Raw genomic sequence first — 23,449 nt, 5'->3', positions numbered from 1 at the left:
CGAAAAAATCATACAAGTGAGGATCTATTGTGAAATTTGGGCAACTATTGCAAAATGCTATAAATATTGGTCTCTAGAAATGATACTGAAAAAAACAATAGAAGCTGTTGTTAACTTATTCTGAAACTACTATTAAAAACTGAGAAAATACATCATTCGCTATTTCGATTTTTATTATATGTAGGAATTTGACTTTGTTATATATCAACAAAATGTCTATACCCTTCAGGTATAAACACAGATTACCTAAACACAATCTGCTTTAGATCATCGACTTTAATTAATATTATGTATTAAATGTATTATGAGCATTTATAAGAATTGAAAATAGGTCTTTGAGCTATTCTTCCCATTATGCTGTACTGTATTAACATTAGTATAATATAATACTATGATTACTAACAAATTTAAATTCAAATTGTAATATAGAAAATGATCAGTAGATCAGTAGCTATTAAAATAGATATAAGATCTGTTTTGGACATAATTTAGTAATAATAAAAAGCATTTAAAAATCAAAAAAAAAACATGTTAAATATATACTTTAATTCTATAATAATACAATCAAAGTAAAAACGATTTTTTATATTGAAAACAATTGATATGAAATTAATTTTAAAAAGTGCACCACTTATATGACTCATTTGTTTTTTTTTCATTATATGACATAATAGTATCGAGATAATAACAGAATAAATCATATTTAAATTAAAACATGCAAATACTGCAAATATAAATTCTCTGTAATATTCAATTTTAAAACACCAACCACGCAGTGACATCTATTGCCAAATTTTGAAACTACTATCAACCAAATACAAGCACTGCCGGTTTTCGTCCCGGCTAATTTGCATGAATACAAATTCACATGCTAGCTTTCAAACGCTCGCTATCGCGCTCTCATGACAGTTGACTAGAACGTTGCGCAAATCTGACAGTTCCCAACTGCTGTCAACACTGGATGACCCTGTCATAGCTCACAGTATTTTTTACACGTTTCACAATATAAATATTCAAATCGATCGGTACGCTTTGTTCATTAGCGGCGTTATCGCCGCGAGTCAGCAGACGTGTCAGCTGGAGTGCAGATATCGGTGAAAGGTACCAAATTTTTTATTACAAATTGCAATATGTGAATGAAAAATTGATACCCATGAATAAAGAAACACATGACGAAAATATTGTCGCGTAAAAATCACACGCAACTGCAAATTTTCGCCTTTGATCAAGTCATGAACTTGAAATCAAATTCGGTACTGACTATGCATGGCTTGTGCATGAGTAAATCAGTGATACATTTACATAATGCAATATCTTTCATAAATCACAACCGCTATTTGTTTTTTTTTTAGTTTATTTTTAAAAATGATGCTTTTCTTTTAGTCGATGCATGTAAACAAAACACCCACTCGAAATATTTGCAATTATTGTAATTGAATGTAATCAGACGATTAACTATTATCCGATTGATTAACCTGATTGATTTTTTTTTATATATGTGAATTCGTCACGAAATTCTTGAAATTTCGATTTGTACTAAAGCGAACGGTGAATATTTGCCAGTCGTCTTCAACAATTCGCAATCTATGTATGTAAATATCGTTCATTGCAAAGTTCAAGGCTTTTGAAATGTCAACAAAATGATAGTTTTTTTTTAACTGTGCTCAATCGCAACGTTTCGCTGTCGTGAAAATTTTTAAATTACTTTTAAGATATGATTATAATACAGTACTTACTCGAAATACTGTGTAGTTAAATAATTTCATTTTTTATAATTAATATTATTTCAATTTATAGTATTTTTTTATGAATGAAATATTAATTACTTACTTATCAGTTATCAAACGCATTTAGATTTGATTAGATATTTGAATTTGTAAGGAAATGGTAATGAAAATTTAGTACAAAACTTAAATCAGCAGGAAACAGGTGTTTTATATACATATTGTACATACTTTAAAATTTTTATCATCAGTTTATGAACTCACATAAATCAACTATTGATACATCTGAGAAGTCATTTTATAGTATATAAATTTTCTCAAATCGCTTTTAATGTTTTTATTACCTGTTTTAGTGCCTGTAATATAATACGCCAATAATCAAGCTATTTTAAACATAAATAATATCATAATATGTACGTTGGTTTGATATAAATATGTTCGATGTGTGATATATATCTCACTACCAGTCTGATATCCAAAGACCACTCTGAATCCACTAAACCGCTGTAACAAAAAACCGCGTATGATCCATAAAATTATTTATTTGTTTAACTATAAATAATAGGACTATAAATATTCAACGTATGCAGTTTCTTGTTACATCGTTTAATGTAAGTTAAGCCTGTGTTAAAACAATTTTTTTTTCTGCCTTCTATTTTATTATATTTGTACGGCAGGGGTGTTCAGCGCGTGCGTTTTTGCCAAAAAAAAAACGTCATCCGAGTGGCGTTCAAATATTGTAAGATTCGTACTAATTCTAAGAATTGTACGTCGTAAACAAAATTTATTGCACCGAACATGGTCACTTTTCTTGTTCACTGTCGCACGCTTGTTGTATGGGTTTGCATGCGAAAATCATTTCTCAGTACAAAATACAAAACAATACAAAAGGCGGCCGGGATAACATCCGGCAAAACATCTAGAAAAAAGTCTTATTTTTACCATTCTTCGCCTTTCAGATTTTTGTTTCACGTCTATGTAGTAATAATGAAAGTGGAGCCGAGGATTTTTTTTTTTCGCCGTGTGATTTGCACAATTCGTATATATGAACGGGCGGCTCTGGTAATAATGTAATGTAATTTAATGCTAATGTCAAATAACAGGGGCGTTAAGACCAAATATGGCATTATCGTTTGAGTTGGCACTACTGTAGTGAGCATGCTATCGAACGTTCGTTGGGCGAAGAATCAACAGGCCAAAATTGTGATTGAAACATTGTATAAATAACTGTATTGTATTGCATTTATTGTTGACTATATTGGTTTGAAAAACATAATAAAATACTAAAACTCTCTTAGCTTTCATAAAACCGTGACCTTAACGAATAACAATCGCTGCAATTGAATTCTGATAATTGTTACATTAAAACATTACGACCCATTGTTCCATTTGAGCAAAATATTTTAATTTAATTGGAAATTTATCAAATTATTAATGTTTAAACAAATTTCTCGCGATAAAATATTCATTTTTTTTTATTACTATTGTTTCAATGTATGTAAAATACGCACGAGAATCTTGCTCCAACGCAATTCCACTGATAAGAGACTTTTTCTGCTATTTTTAACACAGCATCAGCATTAGTTCACTGTGCTGGGCGTATCAAAAAGTTACAGAACACCTCTGTAATAATAATTATTACTATCTTACACCACACGAGTGCCAGTTAATACTCTTTCAAGTCCGTTATCTGTCATGTGCGATTTCAAATTTGACAACATTGCTAATTTCGCGTCACTTCAATTGATACGAATTGGCTCAGCGAGTACTGGGTCGTTCAACTAGAGCTCAATTGTGATAAATGAAAACCTGTATGTAAGTCAACCTTCACTCGAAGTATGCAAGGAGGTACATACATATGTATGTAGTTAACAGGAAGGAAATTTTTACAAAATCCTTGAAAATGCTTTCAAAATCCCATTGCCGATACAATTGTCGTGACAAAATCAATACGAAAGATAGTAAGACTACTGGTTAAATTTGATTTAATTAATTACCTGGAATTTCAAGTGTATCTCTCAGATAAACTATTTCGATGAATCGATAATAGGTTATTATGATTCACAGATATGGTTGATTTTGATCGAAAATCGCTCTTTTTACTTTGTGGTTTTTTTTGTGATTGGTCTTTGATCTGTCGTATGTATGTAGTTTTAATCTGATTCATTGAGGAAGTGTATGGTTGCTATTTTCGGAATGCATTGTCGTAAAATTTTTATTATAACTGATGATTTTCGAGTGTGTGTGGTCTTCGTTCCTATTTAGAGTGTTGTTGGACATTGTTCAAAGTTGGGTTAGTTGTTGATGATCATTTCGGTTGACTGATTGTGTGACGCAGATGGCTTTATTTAAATGTTTTTGGCAAATTGCTTTATTTAACCGTTTGAATGCTGACCAACGCCGATCGGCGTTTTGTCAACAAGTCCATGGGCGTGAAAAACGCCGATAGGCGTTGTATTTTGAGCATGTACAAAGTAAACAAGAATACTACCCGCTAAGCCTTTCCAGGTAGCATTGAAAAAATAATGCATTGAACATGGGTCGTGTAATCCGTGTCATTCTGGTAAAGTAAAGACTGGTTTACACCGAAATTTCTGAATTTATAGCCATAGCAGAATTTCTCGATGGAAATCCGTAACTGCTGAGTACTTAAGATTGTGGCTTGGCATTTAGATTGTGAGCATTACATTTTAACAACAATGAATAAGGTGGAACTAGTTTTGGAAAAATACATTCATCAACAGACTTCTTTGGTTTAATTTATATTGTTACAAGATATATTAGAGAGTCTAAACACACCTTTACAAAACTCGAAATCCTCGGCAGTAGTTATCTAGGGTTTGTTTGGATTAGTTACAATTTTTATACCTTCTTTCTATTGGATTTCTAAATAATTATAGTTGGAAATGTTGGCGAAATTTTCAGCATGGCGGGCTTTCAACAAAAAAGATTGTCAGCACTCAAAGGGTTAAAAAGGTGCTCGCTAGAATCTGATTAGATTCTGTAGCTGATTTTTTAAACTACATTTATTGTTGTAAATCATAATCGTGAGTTTAATGACTTTTGTGTGAATTATATTTGGTTCGTTTGACGCAAATCATCTATCGTGAATTTCTTAGATTAATTGGTTATTTTTCCATTGGAATGTTTTGTTTGTAAAAATAACAAAAATTCTAATCAGAATGTGAATATACGGATTTATAAGTACTTTATTATACTAATTCTTATTTTTAATACTTTGAGAATTTGCAACGAGTTAATCAATAAGTTGATACGATTATGTGTCATTTAAAAGTAGATTAAAAAAATAGTACATGGCAATAAAAAGCTTAAAAACAATAACACGTGTAAATTTGCTCAATAAAATTGCGACTTAATAAAACACTCTTTTCTATCTTCATAATCTTTATCTAGCCATAACTTTAATCGAGCATTCTGATGTCTGTATAACAATCTTATTCTCTGGGTAAATCACTGGTTTAAGGTATTTTAACACAAACCTCTACTTCCCTATGTTCGCTTATGTATTATGATTGTTAACGGGTGGCTCGTTCAAAAGATCAATATTACGATCAATTAGGACTAAAATAATCAAAAGTCACTTAAAATGAGTGGTTATTTTTAAAAAGTTATGCGTATTCTACACTGATGAAATATATGATAGGTCAATAGTACACACAATATAACAATAGACCTTTCCATTACCGTACAAAGTAAGAGAGCAAAAAAGCATGGTTGACAATAGTGAACCATGTTTTGTGCATAAAACATCGTCCGAACGCCGCCCTTTAGCTATCCCCTTATTAGCTAACACTAGTCCTTCAGGTAGTAAGTTATCGCCTTGATTTGTTAAAGAGTCGTTATTTTACAAGTTTTTTGTTAGCTTCCCTCTGTTAGGTCAGTGACATTCCTGCCCGTCAAAAATTATGATCTGATTTTGAACCACTTCCACTCTTTAAGATCGCATTTACATACATATATATATTACTGAAATATGAGGGTTAGCTAACATTGAATTAAGTAAATGTCTCCAAAATGAAACTAGAAGAGTAAACTCGTTAAAATTTACATCTGAATCTTGTGTCAGATCTGAGCGATGACGGCTAGCCTTCCATACGCTCTTTCTACCACCCCTTTGCAACTCATTGAAACAGTGGTATAGCTACTTTTTTCACTCTCATTTACTCTCACCATATATAAACTTAATATTAGAAGCTTTTATACTTTCACATATTCCTTTTTTAATTCTAAAACTAATGAACTCCCAATGTAAGTGTTCACCAGCTACCACCGATTATATACATACTAGTGTAGGGCCCGTTGATTTCAACGGGTGGTTTCGAAAAGAAATTGAAACTCGAATAAAAATAAAGTTAAAGATATGGAATCGACTGGTTTCGGAAAGACAAAGGCACAAAAAAATGAAAATTATGAAAAAAATGAAAATAATGAAAATAATGAAAATAATGAAAATAACGAAAAAAATGGAAATAATGAAAAAAATGGAAATAATGAAAAAGATGAAAAATTTGAAAAAAATGAAAAAACTGAAAATAATAAAAATATGAAAAAAAAAATTTGTTCCCCATACTGGTTGATGGTTGATCATAAGAAATCGGAAATCGAAAAAGATTGTCGACGAAAGCCGAAGATACGCGAATGATTGGTTCCCCATACTTCTATAGGCTAATCGAATATTAAGTAATTTTAGAGCGTTTTTTCTGTCGAGGTTGTAGTCTAATGGCTAGCGACCTGTTCTGGGCGAGGGGGCCTTAGTTCGATTCCGTGATTTGGAATTAATTTTATTTTTCAAATATCGCTAAAATATAAATTAATTTCAATTAAAAATATATATTTAATTGTTATATATGAAAAGAAAAAAAAATGGTTCAAAACCTCGCTAAATGAAATTATTAAAATTACGTATTTTTATATGGCGAGAAGGAATATTTCAATTAATGTTTAAAAAAAAAAGGCGAAATGAAAATTTGGATTTGGCGTGATGTCCGAGACCATTAGCTCAATTTAGACCCATATTCAGGCTATTTGGGGTGATCGGTTCGAGTCGCGACAAAGTCGTCTCGTCGAAAAATGAATTAATCGATTTTTATCGATTCGTTCATTATGTTCGGCGAGAGTTAGGACACATACACACACACACCCACACACACACACACACACACACACACACACACACACACACACACACACACACACCCACACACACAGATTACCGTCTTTATATATATGATGTTATATTTCAGGTATTCTAAATTTCATCTATTTAGTACATTAAGAGGGCTGTACACCTGAAACCGTAATTTTGTTACCGTTCCTTTCTTCGATATATATATTGAGTGTATGTATATATTGAGTGAATGCGACAATATATATCAATATATATGTATATATTGAGTGAATGCGACAGTCGCGCTTCGACCAGATAAAACGTATTTTAAATTGACTAAATCGAGGTTTCGTATTCTACTATTTTCTCCTCCAAAACTGGACCAAAATTTAAAAAAATTTCATCATCGGTATGAGAAAGATACTTTCTGTGCATCTATCGGCGTATTTTTTTTAAAATCGACCGTTAAATAAGCACGCTGGACTCTTTTCGTGGGTGTAAAAAAGAGGCGGTTTTATAGATGTTTGGTGGCTCCTAGCTCATATAAAAAATAATTAATCAAAAAAAATAAAACGATAGATGCGCACCCCAATGGTGGATATCCATAGCATATTAAAAAATAATTTCTCTAGTGCCATAATTGAGAAAGGGAGAGTATAGTACGTTTGTATGGACAAGGCACTGCTGTCCAGCCCTCTTAAGAACACAAATTCTTCCAATACCTCAGTGGATTATATTTGGAACAAGTAAAAATAGCATTACAGCATTGCATTCAGAGGCTGTGCAACCATTGAAAGTTTCCTGGTTGTATTTGAATTCTAGTTCTAATCTAGATGGTTTGTTTCAACTTACTCTTTTGATATTGATAGCAATTAGAAGCATACGTATATGCTTGAAATCAAGTGTAACACTAGCTTATGAAGAAGAATATCTATACATAGAATAGGCTACTTATTTATGTAGAGTACTGTACCCACGTTTTTGCTTCTGAAAAAAAGACACGCTCAAAGTTTTATCAATTCTTGAAACCTACCACTTAATTCCAAGATCTATTCGGTATTTCCAGCCGAATTTAGTCCGGCTTTAGCTCTCGGACACTAGCTTGAACCCCCGCCTTATCATTTGATCCATTTATGTATCTTGTGGGATACGTGCGCCGGCCCACTAATCCAGCTCTTGCACACACAAAACACTTTATTATTACTGCTGCTAATTTACAACACTTTAATCCTGGATATATCTGCGGATCACACGTTTGTTTACGTTTTATCTATGCACGCAATAAATGCTCGTTTCACAACAACCGAACAGTTTGTGGCAGTGGACGAGCTGTCGCCAAACGAGCCGGTCGCCTTTCCCTTCTGCCACTCCGTGCCATTTACGTAACACCGGTATACATGTACATAATAATACATATGTTTTAAATACTCCAACTCGGTCAGAAACTGGTCTGCGGCAGTCCAGTCTGCAAGTCTGTGAGGGTTTTTTGCCTGCGAGGATCCAGTCTGGTCCTGGCGATTCGACCGTTAGAGCGAAAGTCGTAGCGTGTGTAGTTTCGGTTACTTTCGATTTCTTCTCCACAGCTCGCGTCGAATTTTGATCCGAATACTGTATGAATGAGTACTTGTGTAAATAAAAATGCATCGCTTGCAGTTCAAAGTCGTTAACCCGGTTTTGCGTAGAGATTCCGAGAGACGTTCCAGTAGTTTGACGTGTGGTTTGATAAGTGATGGGTCTTTCTGATGCTTGGTCTAATAAGTGGTTTTTACTAACCTCTTCCTAGCTTTCAAACAATTTGTTATATTATATGTATTATATATTCTTGTCTGAAGGATTTATGCAGATTATATCTTTATAGGAGCAAAGTTTTGAAAAGATTGTTCATACATATGCTATAGCTACTCGCTTTAAGAGGGCTGGACAGCAGCGCCTTGTACTATACTTCTCCCTTCCTCAATTATGGCACTAGAGAAATTATTTTTTAATATGCTATGGATATCCACCATTGGGGTGCATCTATCGTTTTATTTTTTTGATTAATTATTTTTTATATGAGCTAGGAGCCGCCAAACATCTATAAAATCGCTTCTTTTTTACACCCACGAAACGAGCCCAGCGTGCTTATTTAACGGTCGATTTAAAAAAAAATACGCCGATAGATGCACAGAAAGTATCTTTCTCATACCGATGATGAAATTTTTTTTTAAATTGGTCCAGTTTTGGAGGAGAATATAGTAGAATACGAAACCTCGATTTTGTCAATTTAAAATACGTTTTATCTGGTCGAAGCGCAACTGTCGCATTCACTCAATATATATATTGTCGCATTCACTCAATATATATATTGTCGCATTCACTCAATATATATATATCGAAGAAAGGAACGGTAACAAAATTAGGGTTTCGGGTGTACAGCCCTCTTAAGGGTGTAAACTATTGATAGTATTTCGCACGGCCGTAGCCAGGGTTTTTTTTCGGGGGGGGGGGGGGCTGAAACACAGACACACCCCCTACCCCAAGTGATTTAAAAATAAAAACTATTCAAGTCTTTATATAGTCTATAAGAAAAATTATGTAAGTTTTTTCATTAAAATTGACTCTAGTTTTCCGTCTAGAATAGACTGTATTGAATTGTATATGTATATCTAAATATTAGGGGTCCACCTCACGGGACCGAAAGTGTAAAGGTCGAAAAAGCAAATTTCGGAAGGCAAAGATCGAAAATCGAAAAATCAAAAAAAGGGTGCATGGTAAACGGTACTATGTATATATAATATATATGTATATTAGTGGCATGCGGTGAAATTATCTCTCTTTTTGTCATACAGCCTTGTTTAATGTGCGCGCGCAGGATACGGGAGGAAAAGCCTGTTCCTCTTGTTCCTGTTGTATCCTGCTCGCGCAAATTAAGTGAGGATGTACGACGGGGGGAGAGAGACTTTTACCGCACGCCACTGATATATGTACATATATACTAACCGTTTTTCATATGTATGCATGGTAAACGAACATTTTCGACTTTTTCACGGTCACCCAAATATTAGGTACATATTCTTCGGCACATTTAAATAAATTCGTACAACTAGAAAATCAAGTTGAATGGAATAATCGATTTTTTGTTACTTTTTTTTTTATTAATCTTGCTATTTTTTCGAGAAAAAATTACGTCCGCGGCACTTTAATACGGTTTTCTTGTTTAATAAAACATGTGTGTTAATTCAAGGCGCGAAGAATTCATTCACGATCGTGTGATATCGTCATCTACAACCATTCACCATCCACTGTTGGATGAAAGCCTCTCCAATACGCTTCCCCTCGTCTCTGTTTTGCGCACTTCTCGTCCATCTCACCCCACACTTTTTCTTAATTTCGTCCACCCATCTTCCTTTTGCATTGTCTCGGGTACCATTCTTGCACTTCTTTTGTCCACCTTTCGTCCATTCTTCTAGCCACGTGGCCTGCCCTTTTGCCATTTCAATCTCTGTACTCTATGGCCATCAATCTTGTCATACTTCTCACCCAGGTATTCCGTTTCCTGTATTTCCTCGTTATGCCGAGCATACAACGTTCCATACTTCTTTGAGTGCATTGGATTGTGTAGCAAGTTGGCGTTCAATGTCCAAGTTTCACATCTACATGTGATATATCTTGACATACATAATTCAAATTATAATATATTATTTTGTAATCCCCCCCCCCCCTGACTACGGCTATTGTATTCATGATTTTAGCAAGCATTATGTATATTTAATACGTGAGCTTCATTCTGATTTGTTTTTCTGTACTTATCGGTTTTATAATTATTATGAACATCACGTGTGTATTGTTTATATTTCAGTTGTATATTTTTATTTATATATAAATTATGAAAATATTGTGTATTAGTTTGTTCTCTTTAAATATGTGAACTTTTGATGAACCTTTTGAGCATTTATTAAATAATTATGCATGAATTCTTTATATATGTATTATCGGTTTTTAATATATCTAGATACATATGTAGATAAAAGATTCTGTATCGTAAACTAACGACGCTACGGTTTTATTTATTTTTAAATATTTTGCCACAGCGACATAACAGAATACTCTAACGCGTCACTGTGACCAGATATATAAGCATAATACAAATACTATATATAAGAATTAGCGAGATATCTATGTTATAGATAATTATTTTTTTTTTATTGTTTGACCTCTCGGTGCTTAGTATCAACGCAAACACCGAGCCACGCTGCTGGCTATATATGAAATAGTAATGCTGTGTATACACATGCCAGTTACTGGGATAAGGATGCGTGCTTTTTAACAGACGAGTAACCATTCTGGAAAAGCAACATGCTTCATACTTTAATTGTGTAATTTTATTTATTTATACGAATAAAATCATGACAAAAAATACTCGGATGCATTTGTGAAAGTTTGCCATTAAATTTAAACGCAAAAATTCTTGGCATTGACTTATTATACAATTAATAAAATCATTCCGCTATTATAAAGTTTAAACAAACATAATGCACAATTTCAAATTAGAGCGTGTTGCTGAAGTGTGAACAGTGATTTAAAGAAGAGAAAACTAACACGATTTCATACACGAGTGATTGGAATTTGATTGATTTTGATTGGAAACTTATAAAAATCGTTTCTCGACGGCATTCCACGTCTCTTATGCAACCGATCCTATTAATCGTTAACCCTTTAACCTCACTGAGAGGACATTCAACTTGATGATCTAACTTGGGTTTGTGCTTTGTTTCAGAAAACGACATGAGCGATCGTGACGAAGTACTCCTAGGAGGAATCGAAGGGTTTGTACATATTGTTTTTATATACATACGTGTTTCATATATTATTATTTGCACATATTATTCAAACACATTTAAAATTTACATGCAAATTGCGAATCACATACTCCAACGCATCATGTAATCTATAGTAATATCGTATTTCATTGCAATAATAACCACTAACTAGTAAAACTGCTAATGATTTACTATATATGTATATACGTAGATAATTATCACTTTACATGAATTAAATATAATAGGAAATTTTATCGTGGCCATTGGTTACCGTATGATTATGAGATCTTATCATTTATGATAAGCTTATGTAAATTTCAATATTTTGTCCTTGCAATATTTTGAGAAATATGTACATGTGATATGGTTACGGTGACTTTATATTTTTGGAGGAAATATAGAATCGTTTTATAACTTAAAAAAATGTTTTTTGTGTTTATTAAATTGATTATAAAATATTAGCATACAAAATATATGTACAATTATATTTATTACACATTATTGCAATTTGAAAGACTTTTTCCGCTCGAATTACATATGTAGTACGTTTAGATAAAAATAATATTGAAATAGAAAACAGTGACCATTCTTATAAACGTGGTAAAGTGAAAAATTAGTGAATCATTATATGACGGAAAAATTGCGTAAAGATAGTACATTTTTGACTTTTAAAATTCGTTAGATTATCAATGACCATTTTTTAAAGCAATAAAATTTCACAATCAATAGGAAGACCTTCTGACTGTTGATTCCAATTCTCACTTTCGGCATAGTAATACTAGATTTTGGGTTAATGGCTGCAAATGCCAAAAATCTGTAATAAAAATGGCACATTTTTTAAACGCTCATATCCCATAAACAAAAATAAACCAACAAAAATCATTATCATATTCGAATTCAGTTTTTGCTGCTCAGTGTAATCAATGCAGGTTTGATTGAATTGTATTTTTAAATATTTTGGCGTTGATATTCTTAGCAATAGTCGATATTACAAAATAAAAGACAAAAAGGAAATTTTAGAAAATAATTAAATCTAAAGGACAGAGCAGTGAAATAATGGACTATCCTCTTAAATAAAGGACGTACGGTTAGCGTACTATGGTTGAAGTAAGGGAAAAGATTTCGATTAATCATAACATGTTTTTATTTAAAAAAGTGTGTATGATACATATAATGTGATCATTTTTACAGATGAGTCGTTATAATTCAAAGTGGCAAAAGTCCACCTTTCTTCATTTCGAAAAATATCTCGCAAGACATTAAATATAATGTTTTGTGTTTAACAATATTTATTTCATATTATAAATACCGAGCGAAGCCGGGTAAAACCACTAGTATATAATACGTTAGGCTTAAAACATGTAGTATGATAAATTAAATTAGGAACAATAACTATCTAATATTGAAAAAAAAAACACCTTCGACATTTTGACTTACCAAGTTTTCATATACAATATGTATATATTTTTTAATACTATTTTTTTCCAAGTGTATTTATGTAAATATTTTAATAACAGTCTCAGTCTTATTTCTTCCTTAAGATAAATATGTAAAATAACATTAAAAAATTATATTTCGAACCCAAAAGGGTGAAAGGAGAATTTTTAGATTTTTTTTCTTATTTCAAATCCTTGAAATAATAAAAGTAAACTGTAAACAAGAAATTTTCCCTTGTTTTAAAAACCAAAAAATTTTTTTTTTATAAAAGTCAAGACTATTCCAATACTACATACATATGTATGTATATATGTATGTATGTAAAAATATGTATGTAAAATAAATAAATAAATAAATGGACGTACATACAAAAATTAGAAATCATCGCAGTATTTTTGCCAATTCGACTTTTTTACTATCCAACCCAATATCCACTATATAAATGTATTGCATGTGCTGCACAATCAGACCAAGATCCAGTGGCGGCTGGTCTATATGGGCTGCGGGCTGCAGCCAGTGCCGGTTTTAGGGGGGGGCTAGGTCGGGTGGTGCCCAAGGGTGCCAAATAAGTTAGGGCGCCGAACGATGCGCCGAAGGCGCTTTAAAATTTAAAATTAGAGCGCCAAAAGCCTTTCAAAATTTTAGATCAGAGCGCCAAAGGCGAAAGTTCTTTCCAAGGGTTTTTAGAAAAAATTGCCCGAGGGCGCCATCGGGTGTAAGGCCGGCACTGGCTGCAGCCCTCCCAGTATAGTACAAATGCCTGCTATTTTTGCCATCCATGTGAGCTGCGGGGCTGCAGACCTCCTAGTATAGTACATATGCATGCTATTTTTGTCTGCATTTGATCACCGATATGGTCAACGAGCTAATACAACCCGATTGTTCTCTGCAGCCCCCCCCCCCCCTATTAATTCTTACTAGCCGCCACTGTCAAGATATAATCATTACATATACATTAATCAATATACATATAAATCAATCCAGCTAATAAACATAATCTCTAGTACATACATATGTATATTCAGATTAAAGAGTTAAAAATTTTAAGCTAAACAAGTCATTCTTTTCATGTAAATCTGTTACAAATTTACGCTTCGGTTATGAATCAGGTTGTGCGAGTAAAATAACGGGTTCTGTATACGAGACGTAGCACACGTCGTGTTTCAAAATCAATATATAAGTACATATTTATGTATACATATACATAAACACCTGTCGTATGGCATTCCGATAATGTCCAAAGATCTCGTAATGGATTTCCAAATTTCACGGTCAACGAGTGCGTTTTTTTTATCAGCTATCTCCTGCACTCATATACATATGTGTGATATCTCTGTAATTTCGTCACCAACACTGCATAGATAATACATATAGTTACATATGAATATACTATGCATACAGAATCTTATCAGTGGTAAATTATGGATTGTATAATTTGCAAATAAATATATATACATAAGTAGCGGCATCTTCAGTTGATAGGCATGGAAGGTCCGTTTTTAAATCTGTCAACTTTGTCAAGTCTGATTGCTGATGAAATTGTGTGAGATCGGGCCTGTTATTTAATAGGAGCTGTCGCTCTGACTCAAATCTTGGTAGTAATAACAATCAATACTGATTGAATGCATTTTAGAAGCTTGTAGGCTAGAGGAAACGCCACAGTTGTTGGCCAATGTACATATGTTACACTGATTACAAAATAAAAAAATAATCACGTCCCTGTGAACCTTCTGTGCCCTTAATGGTGCTCCTGTCTACTACTAACTGATGGTATACTAGTTTATAGACATTAGCGATTGGAATGGTGGTGTGGTTTAATGCACGACTATTTAATGTGACGGTCGGGAAGGAAGTGGTGGCCACCAACATGGTCAAAGCGGTCCCAGCTCGCAGGATGGTGAACCAAACTCGACCATGTCGTAGAGCCCCTACAGGTGTATATGGTTTTACAATAGTTGAAGTGGCCAATAACTATACACTATGAACTGTCTCGATTGACTTTTCAGTTCAATACATTCCTGAAAAAAGATTTCACTAAGCATTCATAAAATATTAAGCCAACGGGATGAACTAAATGAATTAGTCTAGAATATATGTATTTGATAGTTCTGTAAGAAATGTGATTCATTTTTTAATGTAGAATATAAACTATTGAATGTTTTTAATGTAATTTTCATACGTTTCATCATCATCATTAGATGGTTGTGTCTCCTGCTCGCACAGTGCTTTATCGATAGGCTCCTGTCCCAATAGTTATCCGACTTCTCAATTAAATCGTTGCTACCGAGCCTAAATGCGATATCTTTCACATCAGTGAGCGTAGGTTATCGGAGATTATTTTAACCTATTTGTCTGGTAGCCTGTACTCATCATTATTTTTATGATTGAATGTGATGTGTGAGTGGAATTTTGAACTTCTCTCTTCCATTTGGGCCTCGCAGGGAGGTTATATATTTGCGGCTGATTCTTATATATTGGTGCTGGCTATGGGTGCGAGACATTCCCTACTTCGTATTTTATTATTTGGTATTTTTACTTTATCTGCTATAATGCTATTGTTTTTTATGATTATGTATAAATTTACTTTTTGTCTGTTTATATACATATGTATATATTTTTATTTTTCTCACATCTCTGTATTTTTTCGACCATTGTGGCGCATTAGGGACTCCTGTAATGCCAAAATGGTCCAAACTTAAACTTTAATAAATAAATAAGTTTCATATTTTTTTTTCTTAATGTATTGTTATTAGCCAGGGTATAGTTATCATTAAAACAATACAGTAACGTCAATTGACAGTGAAATACTATAGTTGTATCAATTGGTAGTGAAAAGGAGCACTATAGGAGTATAAACAATTCTCAATAATATTTTATTTTCAAACAACAGAATAGACTAGTGGTGAGCATATAATGCTTTGATCAGTGATCACAGGTTCAAATCCCACTGGTTTCCGCTGGCCAGACCTTGGATGTGTGACTCCAGGTCGATCGTTTCCTATCAGAGTTTGCCAGTGTATCTGATTTTCATTGAAACGGCTCCAACAAATTGCCAACCTTACTAATTTTCTCGCAAAATCTCAAGTTTTCAGCAATCCCGAATTTCGCTGAAGTGTATAAAATGCTGCAAATTTACAAATTTGACCATAGATGTCTCTGTGGATATTAATTGATATGTATTTTGTATAATACTAATCATATTTGTATCAAATGTACAATGTTTCTGGCCAGGAAGGCGCATTCGGATTACCTCTTAGGCTTTCCTGGTATAAATTAAAGATAAAATAAAATAATAAACTCTAAAATATAGACTGCACACCGGGCAACAGCCGTAAACGAATCGCTAGAATGTCTAGATTACACATTATATATTGCCATTGATACATACGTGCAATTTCAAACTGAACAGTAATTTAACAGACAGAAAAGATAAGCGTCGTACATTTTTATGACAGTCATCTATAGAGTCGGCACACATATTTACATTATACTCACGGCAATTGATCATATGTTAATACGCTTTCGATAAAATGTCGTAATACTTCTAGTTTTCAAGTGCAATGTTAGCCGCGATAACACTATATTGCATCCTCGTACTTAATCCTCTTATCTAACACTGTTGACAACAATCACAAGACACCGCGCTGTTGTACTACGACGACAATTGTCCTATTTCCCATCCCATAAAACCTATGTACGTACATATGTAGGAAAACTGTCAGATAGGGATCTACCTACATGAGTTCCACACAGTATTCCAAAAGAATAATTGCGACTGTCTCTTATCTTACGTGGGAAAATAATATCTGGATGACAGAATCGCCCGGTAAAGGAGGTCGGGGAAGTATTTATTTATTTTCAAATTCATATTGAATCATCTATTTTCAACCTCGATATGACTTGACATGTATAAAAGTCTGAATGAATGTGTTTTTCCAAGAGTTGAAGAAAAAAATCATAATTTATAAAACCGTGCAACTTAAATTGTGTTTTCATCTCCGGAGTGTACCTCCAAACGTTGATACCTATTTCAAGAGTAGTATTTGTTCATTAATATCTAGTATAGAATTTGCATTAGTAATATAATTATAAGCCAGTAGTATAGGTCGTTGATTGCTTTAATGCTAACCACCGAGAGGTTCCTTTTTTTAGATTTAAAAGAGTTTATTTGGAGTATTTCTGGAGTGCTGCTGGTCGGACTTGTATATTTATGACTCCAAGTAAATTGTTTCCCATCAAAGTTTGGCCAATTTATCTGATTTCATCGTTGAAACGGTTCCTCATCATCAAATAGGCAAAAACCATCCTACCTATTATTTATTTGTATTATTTATTTTAATCTATACCAGGAAGGCCTAACGGGTAACCCCGATGCGCCTTCATGGCCAGAAACATTGTACATTTGATACAAGTATTATACATATCAATTAACACCCACAGAGAAATCTATGGTCAGATTTGTAAATTTGCAGCATTTTACACAATTCGGCGAAATTCGAGATTTGCGAGAAAATGGGTAAGGTTGCCAATTTGTTGGAACCGTTTCAATGAAAAATCAAATAAATTGGTACACTCTGATAGGAAACGATCGACCTGAAGTCAAAAATCCAAGGTCGGGCCAGCGGAAATCAGTGGGATTTGAACCCGTGACCACTCTGTTCAAAGAATTACATTAAGACTAACCACTAGTCTATTCTGCCGGTATATTTGTCACTATTTGAATATGGTTTCAAATTTATATATGTCCAATTTTTATACCATAGGTGTAACTCATGGTAAAATATAAATTTTATTTCTAAAAAAATGTATAATGTTTTATTTTGGCCGATGACAGAAATCCTTGCAGATTAAAAAAATTTGATCGCTGTAATTACATTGCCCAATAGTCTGCGATACGAATCTGATAGAAGAGCTGATAAGAATCGTCGAATTAACCGGGTGTTTGTCGATTCGTAATGTGCCCAGCGGGTTCGGCTCCGAAGCTTTCTATTCCTAGTACACATAGTTTCTAGTTGCGATGCTCAACTCGACCCATTTTTATGCGAATATTTAAATTTTGCACGCTTTAATGGTTGCATTTGAAGCCGTTATTGATGTGGGATTAGAGTTTGTGGTGGTGTATCAGTACACACAAGCCTGCGTAGGCCACATTTGTTGTTTTGTACAATTGTTTTCGTTTAACAACAATTGTGCGAGTTGACCTTTGGTTCTTCATAAGCGACTTATCGTCAATTTCAATAACATTTGAACTTGTGTCGTTGAGTTTTGTAATCGGTGTGCTAATTGGAGTAAATCGAAAGTGGGTTTCCGAGTGTTGTCTTGTCGTGTGAGAAAAGATAAAACATTCGAAATGTTTATTAAATGTTCGTTAAGTATGAGGTGGTGCTTAAATATAGCAAAATATTTCAATAAAATTCATCAATCGGTTATAAAAATATATTTAAATAATAAATAGGTTTTTTATCATTACCGAGTACTTGAATTACTTAGGTCTCTGATTTATGGGAATATTTCTAGTTTTTTTTTTCTTCTAAATATAATTATTTAAATACTTATGTACATACAGGGGTTCAAAGGTATGGGTAAAATTCTCAAAAAACGTCAAATGCTATATAGAGAGAAGCCATGTTAATTACTATCTTAGTATTAATTAATTAGTATGTTGTAATTTGCAATTTTGATTTTAAAGTTGTAGAATAACTCATAACCAGACAGGCGGACACGATGCTCGACGGCTAAAAAAATGGTTCATTATTATCAACCATTTTTTTTTTTTTGCTCTCTTGCTTTCTCAGACAATGGAGAGGTCTATTGTTATTTTATGGCAGCATACTTACCGCCCAAATCTGCTCATAACCTTTATTTATATGTAACGCTATAATTATTGGCCGCTGGATTTTAAAGTTGAATAATAAAAACCGGGAATTGTTAGGATCCTACGTGCCCTCAATGATGCTCCTACTAACTGATAGTAATACATTATCCCATTGACAAGTGTGTTGCTTTAATTCAAGTGGTTAAAAACTATGCCCGAAAGTGGCCAATAATGATTTATTTATTTAATAGTTTTGGACCATTGTGGCATTACAGGAAGAACCTAATGCGCCACAATGGCCTACATTTGAAAAAGATATAAAAACATGATATAAAAACAAGTAAACTGTAAATAAAGGAAAAAAGCAAAAGCAGAAAACATGGTAAAATAAAATAATAAAAAAAAAGTAAAAAGGAAAATAATACATCATTCAGAGAGAAAAAAAAAATAACAAAAGTGTAAAAATTAAAAATAAAATCCATAAATCCCATTCTTTGTTTACACTGAGCAAAATTAAAATAGTATATAAAAATGTACAAAGGAGAAAGAAAAAGTAAAATAAAATAAAACAAAATATGAATAAAAAATAAAATCACAGCGAGGCCCAAATGGAAGAGAGTAGATTAAGATTCCACTCATTCATCACATTCAAATTAAGAAAGTAATGATGAGCGCAGGTTACCAGATAAATATGTTAAATAATTTTATCATATGATAAATATGATAAAACTATAGCGTAATATACTATCCCATTGATATGCGTATTGCTTTAGTTCAAGTGGCTGAAAACTATTCCCCGAACTGGCGAATAACTATACAACTATAACCGTAATATACTTCGGCAACCCCGAGGTACTGGCCGTAAAACCATTGTCTGGCCAACGCTTCGCGGGAATCAATCACTTCCTTCCCGGCCGTCTAAATAAATAGTTGTGCACTACCAACACAATCGTCTCATACCCTCATAATACTATCCTATTGATATGCGTATTGCTTTAGTTCAAGAGGCCAAAAACTATAACCCGACGTGGCCAATAACTATGCAACTATAACCATAATATACTGCGGCAACCCCAAGGTACTGGCCGTAAAACCATTGGCTGGCCAACGCTTCGCGGGAAGCGATAACTTCCTTCCCGGCCGTCTAAATAAATAGTTGTGCATTACCAACAAAGTCGCCTCATACCCGCATAATACTATCCCATTGATATGCGTATTGCTTTAGTTCAAGTAGCTAAAAACTATGCCCCGATGTGGCCAATAACTATACAACTATAGCACTACCCATATATGAACGCATCTATAGCCTTGTTAAGTTTGGTTTCAATTAAAAAACGATTTCAATCCACAGTGGAGCGACACATTCAAGACTGTCAATTTGCAACGGCAATGGCAAAGAGTTGGCAAGCGTCACCGGCCCCGGCACCAACCACTGGATGCTGGGCGTCGAAGAGTGCGCCAAGAGGATATCAAACATGGTCGCCCAGGGAAAGCGTTTAGCCGGCATACCTGAAGACAAACACCTGGACGTACTCGTACGTATCTCGACACATAAATTCTCTGATAAGCGAAAATTTTATTAAAGCATCTGATAATCCAATTGAAATTATTTATTGGCGTTATTAAAAGATTACTCTCTAAGTACACAAATTGCATTATTTGATGAATGGTGATATATTTTGTTGTTTTTTTTTTTTTTTTTAGGGTCTCTCGTTGTCGGGATGCGAGCAAGAGGCCAGCAATCAAAAGTTAGCTGATGCTGTACGAGCCGAATCCCCTTATGCTGCTAAATCTCTACTCGTATGCTCCGACACGGCAGGAAGTGTGGCTACTGCGGCACCAAGAGGCGGCTTGGTTATCATAAGTGGTAAACATTTATTTAGATTTGTTTGCTTATTTATGTAGATGCAGAACATATCCACAAGTATTAAGAACTTAAAAGCAGTTGTTAGCCACTTGGATTTTAAAACTTTTTAGTAAATTATTAATCTTGTAGCATTGCTGAAAGCCTTTGTCACTGATATTATTTCACCGTCGATTTATTTTAGTTCTATGTAGTGACCAATGACTAGCATTTCTTCTGACATTTTTACTTTATCTATGTAAGTAGTAACAATAAATGAAATTTTGTGATCATACAAAAATTCGAACTAGAGATTTTGACTGATTCGAACTCAGAATCGATCACTGATCACGTTATATAATAATACATTTTAGTTTGAGAAAATGCACCAATAATTAATAACCAAGTACGTTAAGTCTTTTGAAATCAGCATAATGAACATATGTATGTATATTTCAAAGGCTTTTAAGTATCAAACAAATTTTATTACGCATATGTCGCCGTAACAATGCTGTTATCAAACTCAACATATTATTTTCGCCATCGCAATCAGTAGGCATGTTTTTTTTTTTTAATTATAATAACGAGTATTGTTCACCTATATAACTGTGTCAATGACCGAATATCATTATCTTTGAAAAATAACGTTTCCAGGGACTGGTTCAAATACATTGCTGTGCAATCCTGACGGTTCACAACACGGATGCGGAGGATGGGGATATTTACTTGGCGACGAGGCTAGCGGTATATAATATCATACATGGTGATATATAATAAGAGTCGAAACAATCGCTCATTGCGAAATTTTTTCAGCGTATTGGATTTCGCACCGAGCCATCAAAATTTACTTCGACCAGGAAGACAATTTTGCGAAGCCGCCACATCCCACCGACTTTGTCTGGGATGCCATCAAAAAGCACTTCAACGTAACGACGAGGACTGATCTTTTAGATCACTGCTATGCGAAATTCGATAAGCCCATGTTTGCAGGTAAAAGTTATTACTGCGTGAAAAGGTTTTGCTGTTAGTGCCGAATGCTAATTTGTGATCTTTGTTCAAGGTTTGTGTTCGAAGTTGGCAGTGGGTGCTAAAGACGGGGACGCACTCTCCCTGTATCTTTTCAAAGAAGCCGGAGAACTCATGGCCAAGACTGTGATGGCTCTCGTGCCGAAAATGGATCCGGTCCTGTACGCGAGAGACCCGCTGAAGATCGTGTGCGTTGGCTCCGTGTGGCTCAGCTGGGACTTCCTGAAGCCGGGATTCGTGGAAGTATTAGGGCAGGAGAAAATATCGTTCGATATCGAATTGTTGAGGCTGACTACGTCGACGTCGTTAGGGACAATTTATTTGGCTGCCGATTTTATCAATTTCGATTTCAAAAGGCATTATGAAAAAAATTACAATATATTTTACAAATACGAGGGCAAAAATGGCGTGAAAAACAGTCCCATCACCAACGGAAAGCACAAAACGTCCGAGGTCAAAGATTTGATCGCACTTTGGTCGAATGGAAAAATTTAAATGCGTTTCTTCGAAGCGAGAGAACGGAACAAAAACTATAGATATTATTTTGATATTGTAATTTTTATATTTGATAAACATTTTAAAGAAATACATTCCCTTTGAAATAACAATAAAGATTTTTATAATCATTACGAAATACTACCTATTTTATAATGCAAACATAAACTTGGTCACTGTGTTCTACGAGAAACATTAAAAATATTTATATTATTCAAACATCAAATTACCGAAACAAAAACCATACATTACAACAGTGGAATAAATAAATAAAAAAAATAAAAAAACCATCGAATATATAACAAATCCACCGTAAATCAAGTGTACATTGTAAATATTTAATTGTAAATAATATTTATTTTTAAGGTTTTTTTATATTTATATATTTTATATATATATATATAAAGAAAAAACAAATCTATTGTGTAAGTTATAGAAATAAAACAATGACAAGATTCAGTGACTTTTGAATGACACTATATATTCTCTATTACATTGCAAACACACTCCGGTGCTGAAAAAAATCACTGAATACTATCAAATACTAACCGACTTATCTTAATATGAAATATAATTAATACTGGCAGCTACTATAAATCGAACAAAAATCAAAATATTCTCGCTTATAATCAAAACTGGTATATTTTTTTATACATATTTTAAACTAGAAGTGATGATAAATCTAATTGTGTGTATTTTTTTTTATATAACTGAGTCAGGATAGGGAATCATGCTTTGGAAACAAGTCTTTTAATACGAGGACGCAAAAAATGTATATAAAACCTCAGAGGAAAATATTGCTCTTTTATTTTCTTCTTATATTATAAATATTTTCCATGTTGATAAAATCGTGAATAAAATACAGACATTCTACCACATTTCCTACTCGCATATTCAAATAGATATCTTAAAAGAAATGTAATAATAAAAAAAATAAAATAAAAAGTTTGTAAGCAAATATACAGCTAAATTTAAATTAACCTAAAATTGCAATATTTCATAACAAAATTTACAAATTACCAACTATGAAAATAAAAATACATTTTGTTTAACATTTTTTACCACTGGGCACACTTTTAGCCTTTTAACTAAAACTATCAGAAGTCTTTTGTTTATTTTCTATGGCAATAATAATAATAAATATTTATTTATTCAATTTAAAATGCTTATAAAATATTAATG

General features: G+C 33.4%; 1 protein-coding gene across 6 annotated transcripts; it reads left to right on the top strand.

Annotated features, from left to right (window-relative positions):
* Positions 1-854: 854 nt before the first annotated feature.
* Nagk (N-acetylglucosamine kinase) lies at positions 855-22,613 on the top strand. 6 transcript variants are annotated; one of them, XM_077437183.1, is made up of 7 exons: positions 855-1,101; positions 11,609-11,657; positions 20,255-20,438; positions 20,608-20,770; positions 21,401-21,490; positions 21,560-21,736; positions 21,807-22,527. In XM_077437183.1, the coding sequence occupies exons 2-7, from the start codon at positions 11,617-11,619 to the stop codon at positions 22,265-22,267; spliced, it is 1,116 nt and encodes a 371-aa protein (XP_077293309.1). In that variant the 5' UTR covers positions 855-1,101; positions 11,609-11,616; the 3' UTR covers positions 22,268-22,527. The 6 variants fall into 6 exon arrangements, with proteins under 6 accessions (XP_077293309.1, XP_077293311.1, XP_077293312.1 ...); XM_077437185.1 differs by lacking the exon at positions 855-1,101 and adding an exon at positions 1,901-2,335; XM_077437186.1 differs by lacking the exon at positions 855-1,101 and adding an exon at positions 2,868-2,927.
* The last annotated feature ends 836 nt before the right edge of the window (positions 22,614-23,449 follow it).

Source organism: Arctopsyche grandis, chromosome 8 (assembly GCF_051622035.1).
Source record: "Arctopsyche grandis isolate Sample6627 chromosome 8, ASM5162203v2, whole genome shotgun sequence".
Classification (NCBI taxonomy): Eukaryota; Metazoa; Arthropoda; class Insecta; order Trichoptera; family Hydropsychidae; genus Arctopsyche; species Arctopsyche grandis.
The sequence above is the reverse complement of the archived record's forward strand: the minus strand, read 5'-3'. Positions and strand labels throughout refer to the sequence as shown.